Genomic DNA, 10536 nt, shown 5'->3' with positions numbered 1-10536 from the left:
CCCACCACAAGTGTCATGGCGCAATGCTCATGGGGCACTGTGCATTAATTCAGGATGAATCCACACGAGCAGTTCCATGAGAATTGACATGGAGAAGTGCATCAACGTCCCGGCCGCGGAGCGGCCGGGGCGGCGCTAGTATAATGAAAAGAACGGTCCACTAATCGAACATGGCGGATCTCATGGAGATAATCGATCATTTTTCATTCGATTCGATAATCGAACGGGACCCTTAACCCTTTGATGTGTTGAGAATGTCATCAACGTCGCGGCCGCTTGCGGCCACGGCGGCTCTGGTAGATGGAAAATAAGAAATTTTCGACGAGTATGAAGGTTACACGCGGCATTGACCTAGAAGGTATCATCAGAAATGAATGATAAACTTGTGTGTAGGTGCAATAAAAGAATTATTTGAGAAACTGGGACCTTCAAAATAACCGCAAAAATGATCAAATCATTATTACACAATACCAAAGTGGAACGTGCTTTTTTCGTCCAGCGTGCACATAGAAAAATATTTAAGAAAACTGACGGAACGTTTCACGTAATCCACAAGCGAGAATCATTTTAGGTGTATTTATGTAGAGGTATATAAGATAAGTCTGAAGCGTTCAATAAATTTATGGGTTTGTCAGCAAAAGACTACGAAAAAATCATGTAATTTTTCTGGAAAGTGTAAAGTTTAACAGGGAATTCAGGAATCATCATGTTCAATAATTTTTGTGTAATATTGCATAAATTTTATGTGTCATTTTTATTGAATTTTTCTTTCCGTGTTTTCAAATGCTCTTGTAATAGTGATTGATCCAAAATCTACGACAGTCTGACACGGCATTTTCTGGATTAAAGAGTCCTGACGCGCGCTGTAATTGCACTTCATGTGCCTTGTTTATGTAGACTAATTGGTAATGGTCGAAGAATTCATTGCCGAGAACCCAAGCGTGGTATCATATGAGTTTCAACGAATAGTGAAACTGATGCCGTGACAGCTATTGACACGGTAGTGATGTCAACTTTAGCCAATAATGGCGTACATGTGACCGGCTTGCAATGTATCGACAGTTTGCCAGTTTGACCCGTCCTGCTCCTTGCCAGAATAAAAACGATTTAGCCTATAAAGTTAGTCAGTAGTTCGGGTCTTATACATAGTACTTGTAGGATGCTGAGATCGAAACAAACCCCCGTAGAAGAATATGCAGTAAAAATTATGAATTTTAGAATCAGAACTTACGGTATCGACGCAGATAATTTCAGAGGCCGTATCAGAATTTTTCATACAACAGTAAATTCAAATGAATATTATGACATCCCACGGAAAGAAAAATTTGACAATTGGCGCCAGTCGTCATGTTTCGCCTGGGCTATTGCCAGACCCTTAAAAACCCAAAACGAATTGGGAATCGAACCTACGGCCACCTACTAGCTGAACTACTACTGCGCGTTCATTAAAGTAAAAATTTAAAGGGTAAACAATGTTGAACAAAACGTCTTCTGAAGATTGAACAAAAAAAAATGGCCTCTAGAAGATCTCTAAAACAAATTGTCTTACAAAGATCTTCCCGAATAAAAATTGTTCCCAAAGATATTCCGAAATTTTTCCGAATATCTTCCGAAGTATTCCATTTGATGTTCTTTTTGATTCAACAAGATCTTCAGAAGAATATTCCAAAAATTCTTCCAAAGATTTTTTAAAGATATTGCAGACTTATTTCCACGGGGGGTATTAGTATTTGTATTACAGTTTTGATGCATGGATGATTACATATAAGAGAGCATATTTGTACGCGTAGCTGCACAGAAAACCATATATATGTGAAATATTCATCAATCACGCTCTTATACTGCACACATGCGAGCACGTCTATATCACCCACACGTAGGTCATATGGTGTATATATGAGACATATAATTATTTGAATATATGTGGTTTTCGTGCGAGTAAGAGTGGTAGGGTAGTGAATATGAGGACCCGCAGGAAGAAGGCAGGGGCACATCCGTAAAGTGGTCAGAAATCCGTGACCCCCCACAAATAAATCGAGCGTATTCGATAATTCTCCATTCCTTGTCATAGTCACATGACAATCCTCTATTCAATTCAATTCTTCAATACTAGTACCTAAATAATTGAATCAAGTCAACTCTATCCGGAATTTTCAAGTTTTCTAGCTGTAACGAAAAATCGTAGAACAGTGATTTTTTGGCAAACGAATGATATTATTCTCTATGGAATATGCCTTCCTTTTCATAACCTCTGAAAGTATTTTGATTTTTTTTTCATGTATGGGTAGTATTTGTGAACAGATGCATTGATTGAATTTTGTTTTTTCAATGTAATTGGTTCCTCTTTCTGAATATGACTGGTCATATTCTGAGTATAGTAATTCTGCTATTTTGGAACAAATGCAAATAAATTCTTTGTAATGAAAGAGTTCCCGTAACCCTTGATTTATCTTGAATAGCAATGTCACGCAAGGTTGGTCCATTTGCTGACTGGGTCAGTTCGAAACTTCTTCAAAGAGTCAACGTTGTGGCATTTTGTCATTATTTAAGGTTGTTGTCGCGCGACAGTCTCTGTAAAAAGTTTATCCGCTGTAAAACGGGCCAGTTTAGAACACAATCTTTTAGCGGTATATAGTCTCACTTGATTGATTGCATTGTGCATGGATAGCTAAAGCATAACTATATATTTTCCATATTAACTATTTTCAATTATATAAATTTATGAATTTCCGATAATTATATTCCGTAAACCAAACGGTCAATCGATTTGATTTTTTTTTCTGTATTTCCTCCCACGATGTATATTCCACGTTTTTTTTTATTTCTGGAACTGTCGAGCCGTTGATTTTTAAAAAATTCTAATCGGCAAAACTCCATTTAAACACGTGTTAAATCAGTCGAATTTCAAAAATTTATATCTCAAGTTCAAAACGGTCAATTGCAAACGAAAAAGGCTGATTATTTGGCTAATTTTTCAAACTATTTACCATAAAATTCTTAACGAAAACTGTCGAAAAAAAATTCTACGCGACAACAACCTTAATGACTTACGAAGTTTTAGCGTGGTGCGAACACTTTGTTGGTTTTTTTTTAAACTTATAAAAAGAATCTCAAAACTATAGGCAAAAGCATGAAAATGATTTTGGATCGCCACGAAACTTGGTAGTCCATTCAAAAATCACAAAACGCTAAAACTTTATATTATTTCCCGCTTATACAATTTTCACTCATAACATCACAAGAACTTCCAAATTATCGGGCATTTCCCAATAGGTTCATTGCAAACAAACGAAGAAGTCAAGTTTTTCAGGTTAAAAAATAATTAAGCAATTAATATAAAGTAAGAAGAGAGGATAATGTTTTGTTTTTTATATAGCACCTACCAGAGGGAATTATTAAAAAATCATCATTACAGTACCATGCAGACTGTACCATGTGACATCGAATGATGCAATTCTATTGGTTATTATTTGGGTCGGAAAAATAATCAAAAAAGTTACTCGATAACTGGCTAAAAATCCTGTTCTTTTGTAAATCATGACACTCAATAAAATTATAAAACCCCGCATACCTCACTTGACTACTTTGTTATTGAAATTCTATAAGGTGTATTTTTTCATTTATACTCACCAAAGAGAAACTTTTCCAACAATAATTGAAGTAATATAATTTGATCTCGCTGTGCTCATGAAGAATGAAAGTAAAAATAAAGGATTTAATAAATGCATTCATAAACCCTTCAAATATTCTATGGCTTATGATGGATTTCGCATTTATCAATTTATTTTCACATCTCATGGTTCGTTCGTAGTGCTCGCTCAGGAATAACTACACTATCGAGGAAGGGGGTTTTGGAGCACTGAACACCCCTGAAATGTGAGAGGGTGGCAAATTGCCTGTGTAAATGGTCGAAAGGGGCGGCTCAAACAGACAAGTGTCCTGCAACAGTAACCCTCTATCATGCCTCCCTCAAATGCAGGGTACCTATACTGCATTAATCGGTGTTGACGGAATTTTTTTCAACAAGATGCAAATATAATTCAAAGAAAAATGTAGTTTGAGATGATATTACTATTTTGGTGAAATCCTACTATCGAAAATTCATTAATTTCTTTTCGATACGAATTTATCATTTTGTTCAGTATATGAGATATTGTACATTGTGCGCGAAAAATACGAAAAAATCCTCAGCATCGGCAAAAATAAATGAATTGATGAATTGGTTGTTCTGCGTTAATGATGGTAAGGATTTATTAAAAATTAAGAAATAGAGTGAAAGAAACTCAGTGATCACTGATAAATATTTTCGATTCCGTCCATTAGATACTCATATTTTTGGCCCGATCTGTCTGGCCTGATCAAGTCCACATATATTCATAACATAACATAACTGAAAAACTACAGACTAAGTGTTTCGATCAGTCTCTCATTGTGATCCTTTTATAATCCTTTTTTCACTCGTCTTTAATGGAGACTAATTGAAAATAGTGTAGAATATTGTTGTTAACTAGAAATAATGATAGCGTTTACCAATCTTTTGGTTTCAGATTAAATTTAATGGAATATTCTACTGATTCCACGTATTTTGTCGCTAGGACATCTAATGGTATAATTCCAATGTCAAATTAGAATGATTTATGAAAATGTTAATGATATTTAACATGAGTCCCACATGATATTTAATTATCAAGGAAAATTTTTGGAATATACACTGCATTCATTCTATTTATAATACTACAATCGCTTCAAAATAATCAGGTCCTTTCGGACAGTGTTACTTGCTAGCGTCGTAATGAATAAACGATTCGAGTTTCTTTGATTAAGAAAATGTAATGACAGATGGGTTGGCTGTGTTTCTATTTAACTAATATTCAGAGACAAATTTGATGAGTGTTGAAGCTAGAATTGTGTTCCAGAGATAATATTTTCACCGATAATTACACTGCAGAATCACACAGACTATCTTGATTCGTCATCTCGTAATGTCATCAACATTAGTTGACTAAAAAAGTTTTCGCTTCTCATATTACGATATATGAAAAACCAGAGCTGCAAAATCATCACGTTTTTTTCAGTTACCATCGCTGCAAATGGGTACGGCCCCCAACTTTTCGAGATCGAACAATTTTCTCGGCTTGGTGCGTTCATTTTCTTACAAGAAAGCGAGGAGATATTTGTTACATCAGTTTTTGTGTGAGGAATTAGATGGGATAATGTAAAATATTGAAAGTCATATGAATTATTAGTGCAATTGCACAAATCGAACATCAATGTAGAAATGTTTATGCGATTTACAGATTGTATTTTGCAGTATCCATTATAAAATTCTGTTTAACGAATATACATAACAAATAAATCCGGAATTCTTCAGAACTCATTACGATTTTCATCGTGTTTAGAAAACACGATTCTAAAAAAATATTCATGGATACATCACGTGAATTAATCAAAAATAAGTTTGTTATAAACTCATCCTTTGCTTCCCTTTGTATTGTCTAATTGCACAATTCGGTGACTGAAAGTTTTTAGTGAGCATTTGAATGAATCCGACCCTTCGCATAAAAAAATTAATGACACATTTTTACCTGCACTGGGTCTGTTTTTGTGTTAGCAGCCACCCATGCCTCTGCAAAAGTCTCCATAGCGCTTTGAAAATCCATGCCACGTATCTCTAAACAGTCTTAACACGTTCCTCAAATAGGACACTCACTTTTGGCACTTGGAAAATAGTCCATATAGCCCTTCCTCTCCACGAATTCGATAATTCCCATATACATCAATCTATTACTGTTTTTATCGTGTCCCCAATTATTTTCCCACAATTTCACCAAATTTTTTTCCTCGTACTAAAAATCACAATCTGGCAAATAAATGAATTCTATTGTATAAACATCTCCCACATATTTTTTTCTGCGGAATAACTGGAAGTGTGAGAGGTATTGGATGCAACAGGGGTTTGACAGAGTTTAAGTCAATTGTTGTATTCACATAGCACTCCTTGTTCACCTTTAAAGTTGTAATATCTGAGTGTGTTAAACCGTCAAATCTTGGCTATTTTTCGATAACTGCACTTTGAAAAACTACATAAACTTGCCTCACAGAACTAAATGTACATAATAAAATAGGAGCGAATAGAATGGAAAGCTTTTATCTTTGATGTCCTCAGGGAAAAATGAATATACGATTCGAACGGCTTGAATTCTCGCACATAAGGAAAAAGGTGAGAACGACAAATTGAGATGACAAGCGAGAAGCGGGAAGCGAGAAGACACAGGAACGTGCGTTCTGGAGCACTGCGGTGCTCCGTCTGGCGACCCCCACTGTATACTTGAAAATGCTCCCTCGTGTACTCTATGTCTACTCTCGCGCGCGCAACTCCCCGAATCAGCCCCACTACCAACCGTTTCGCCGTTCTATCTCACTCTCCTTCTATTATAAGTTGTCGACCAACTCGCATAAGGGAATTCTGGCGATTCAACCCTCTCAGGATTGTACGTTCCTTCAGCGTCGCGCGCACTTTCACAGGATTCGAGAGTCTCATCCCGCCCCATCTGCACTTTTTCATTCTTTTCTCGGTTAGTACTTTCTGGGGATGAACAAGTGATTGGCAAGGTGAATGCGCAATTTGATCGATTTCCTTCTTTTAGCTGTAGGCTCTAATTCCACAAATATTTGGACTCATTTTCATGCCTTGAAATGACATCGCCTTCCTAGAAATAGTCAAAGGAGAAACGTTAATAGGTTCTGCTTCTTCGTTGCAGTATTTCTATAATAACTTGGGGCAAGTAACATTTCTGCTTAGATCTTTCCTTATCGCAGTACACTCTAAATGCTACTAGTATAGGAAACCTCCACTAATCAAAAGGATTATTTACTGTAAGGAAGCCAAGTTTATGGATGTCTATAGGACCCAATATATTTTCTTAAACCTTCTCATTCGAATTAACTTTCACTTGTAATTAAGCAATTTGTTAACGACTAAAAAATATCATTCAACCGATATAAATTACTGGATAGCCTCCACAGTGTTTATTTGTAGTAGCCACCGGTATTTTGAACTAATGAAGCTCAAAAAGGAATACTCAACTGCAGTTTGCATTCACTGCCTGTAAATTGCTCTTCTATTCATCTTCTTCTTATAATCAGTATGTTAGACCAAAATGCATCAGTGGATAACAAATATCGCGATTTACACAAAACTTCCATCCTCCATTCGATCCTCCCTCTTTTCAAAAACTTCCAGTTAGTCTCTCCATCATCTCTCACTTATCGAGGAGGGGCTAACAAGCGAACGCATACCCATGAAGGTACCAAAACAGTACAATACTTTAACATGGATGAACTCACCATGTCCCTCTTCTCTCCATCTCCTCCCATGCTTACTGCAAAGTACCTGGGCGTGTCACCTGGGCGTGTTCAAAAAGAGCTTGCAGGCGGAGCTTCCATGATACGCCTTCAAGCTACTCTAAGTCGAGATTTCTTTCTCCCGTTTTCCATCCACTTTTAGTTCCCTTCTCTTCTTTCTCAACGCTCCCACCGGCGATCACATTCTTATCCCCTTTTTCAAATTTACGGTTCATTGAGCCGTCTTGGTTGATTCTCATTTTCAGTTCATACATTCCTATTGTCCTTTTTATTCTTCGTTTCACTTCTCCTCTCCTGAGATTAATATCAATGGTCAAAGAGGGTTGTAACTCCGATTATGCAAAAGTGAAGGTGAAGTCTTGTTGAAAATGAAGGCAACTGATAAAATTTTGATCAGGATTCCTGGAAATATCGGGAAAATTGAGAAAAGCACTGACACCATTACTGAACCATCGACAATCCTCACTCCATCCCCCAATTCTCGGCAATGTACCGGTGAGAAGGCATAATGCATGTATCGAGGCGCAGGTTAACGAATACCAGTGAGGAATTGAAGGAAAGTTATGTGGGAAGGGAGAGATGCATTTTCACCATTATTTTAATTACTTAGAATAAATAAAAATCGCCTTAACTATGTGACATTCAAAATTTTTTGATTATAACTTGTATATCCCAATGATAGGCGGTTTTCGCTCTCCATTAATTTTTTGGATCATGTTAATACAATTACTACAATTTATATCGTTTGATGGAGAGATAACACAGCCTGAATCTGAAACTCTTGTTTCTCCGGATTTCTGCCAGCATCGATTCCTGAAATAACGATTAATAAATTTATACATATAACTTTTGTTACTTATAATTTTTTTTAGAGAAGATTAATATTAATTTTGGGAGATGGCTAGTAAAACTTCACTCCCTTCCATTTGTGTAATATTTGGTGGGATTTATGGGGTTTGGTCTCTTGATCAGGCATATAAAATCATAATTGGAAGAAGGAAAAGCTTATGCCTTACTTCATACCATTTTGTGCGGATGTTTATAAATATCTCCCGAATAGTGTTAGATCAATCGGAGGAATTCATTCAGCAATCTGTTAATCTGAATATGTTGAGATTTTGTTGAAATTAAAACGGATATTCACTCCAAATTGGGAAGTTGACTTATGAGTGAATAAAAATTCAAATCAGTGATTAAGTTGAAATTTGATGTAATAAAATTACAAAATCAACATTGAAAAATATGGTGGAAAAAAAAGGTTGTGAGAAGGAACTAGCATTTGAACAGTCATTGCATTTCGGTCTATGAGAAGATATGTTTCATTGCGTTACGGACGCTAGAAACTCGAATTGGTGAAAAACAGAAAAATATCTTTGTATTGCAAACAAGTTTCACATCTAGAAAGACCAGGTAGTCCTAACAGGTGTTGTTATACGCAATGTGGTAGAATACTTCTGAAAATCTAGTAGTAGTAGATGAAGAGAAGTAATAGTACTAGAAGAAATCGATCCTACACAGAGCATCGCAAAAAACGTCCAATTATTTCACGTTCAGTGGGAGTGTATTTAGGTCAAAATCCCAACTAGTGACAATTGAACGACTAAAATCGGTAAATTCACTTGAGGTTAGAATAGACAAGGTACTTTGGAATTTTATTAAAGAGTAGCAGTAGGGTGATGAGATATAACATGAATAAAGGTGTGAAAATTAACAAAAATGAGAAAATCGATAAAACCGGATAGTCATAGAAGACGGTAAGTTTATATGGCGTTCCACATTTTGCGACGTTACATGAAATCGTTGGGTAGATTTTTGGAGTAGGTAGGAAGGGAAACATGATAATTGTACATGGGATTTTTTTATAAGACGAATTTGAATCTTTCGATCATACATCGGGTGCTCTCCGAACTGAGCTATCCAACTCCAACCCACCTCGAAAGGCTGAATTTATTGTGTGTTAAGCACTGAGGGGCCAAAGTGTGAGTAAGCAGAAGCGCTACTTTTTTAGTTCCCCTAAAATTATTTATATACCCGAGTACACTAACTATTGATTGTGAAAATTCCTCAGTCAGAATCTGCCCGTAGACTTAGACTTACCAAGATTTAGTATATATTGGTATGAATAGGAACAGTTCACTTACGAAACTTCGTAATTGTTTCCTATTCACAACTTCAACTGAATATTTCGAATAATGTTCATTTGAATATTCCAAAAAAGAAAAACTTCGACTGATTGAAAAACTATTTTCTCTTGAAATCTACAAGTTGTAGAATAGAGTTAAAGTTAAATAGCGGAAGAAGTGTTATCGTGTTTCAATGTAAAAGCACCCCAAATTTTTCATTTTCATCAGAAAGTTTATTCAACCATAGTATATTATGCAACACATGCGTAATATATTTTTTGACTCGTGGGAGGTTTGTAACACGAGCCGAAGGCGAGTTTTACAATCCCACGAGTCGAAAAATATATTACGCACGCGTTTCATACAAAATTTTATGTCATTGCGTGATAGAATCGCGTGATTACGGGGACCGATGGCATAAAATACTTTACGCACAGTAGATCGTTCCCAAAATTGAAATCTAGGGACAGATATTGGAAGCTCAACTTATCAAATGAAAAATACGTACATATGTATAAAGTAATAGGCTCCGGTTATTAATGTGGGTAGACATCCTGGTGGTGCCCTGACGAGAGTTTATCCGGTGGGTGTGGGAGGGCAATGGTTTTCCGATTAAACGTAGAGTGTTATTATAGTGCAGATGAGACAGTGCAAAGGGGGTGGGTCCACTTGGATGCCACCAGCAATTTACCATATGGTCTAGTGTATATAGTGTTCCTTTTACAACCGGTGGGGGTTTACCCCGGCGAAAGCTATCTAACGACAATGCTTAATTAACGCGTCACCATTGATGAAGGGCGCCGACGTTTGCAGAGGACTCTAATACTGTTGGGGCATAAGCAGATGAGAATTCGGCCTTCTAATCCCTTCTTTCATGATTAAATTTTCCTCCCGGTCATTTGTCTCTTGAAAACTACTTCAATACCACAATGCTTTTCAATTAAGCTCCACTCGTTTTGGAGTCGTCAATCGATTTTACAATCAATTTCAAACTGCTGGGGTGAACTCCATAATTACCTGCAATTGATTTTCTATATGACAATTGATT

The 10536-nt window shown here is 36.4% G+C and overlaps 1 protein-coding gene across 1 annotated transcript in view; it reads right to left on the bottom strand.

Annotated features, from left to right (window-relative positions):
- The window catches only part of dve (SATB1_N and homeodomain domain-containing protein dve), a 343172-nt gene extending 336860 nt beyond the window's left edge, over window positions 1-6312 (bottom strand). Inside the window, exon 1 of the mRNA XM_011303859.1 lies at window positions 5586-6312. Coding sequence (XP_011302161.1) covers window positions 5586-5660 — 75 coding nt within the window. The 5' untranslated portion in view covers window positions 5661-6312. The remainder of the gene's footprint in view (window positions 1-5585) is intronic.
- Window positions 6313-10536: the final 4224 nt, after the last annotated feature.

This window comes from Fopius arisanus, unplaced genomic scaffold (assembly GCF_000806365.1).
Source record: "Fopius arisanus strain USDA-PBARC FA_bdor unplaced genomic scaffold, ASM80636v1 scaffold00034, whole genome shotgun sequence".
NCBI lineage: Eukaryota > Metazoa > Arthropoda > Insecta > Hymenoptera > Braconidae > Fopius > Fopius arisanus.
This window is presented reverse-complemented; position numbering and strand designations above follow the sequence as displayed.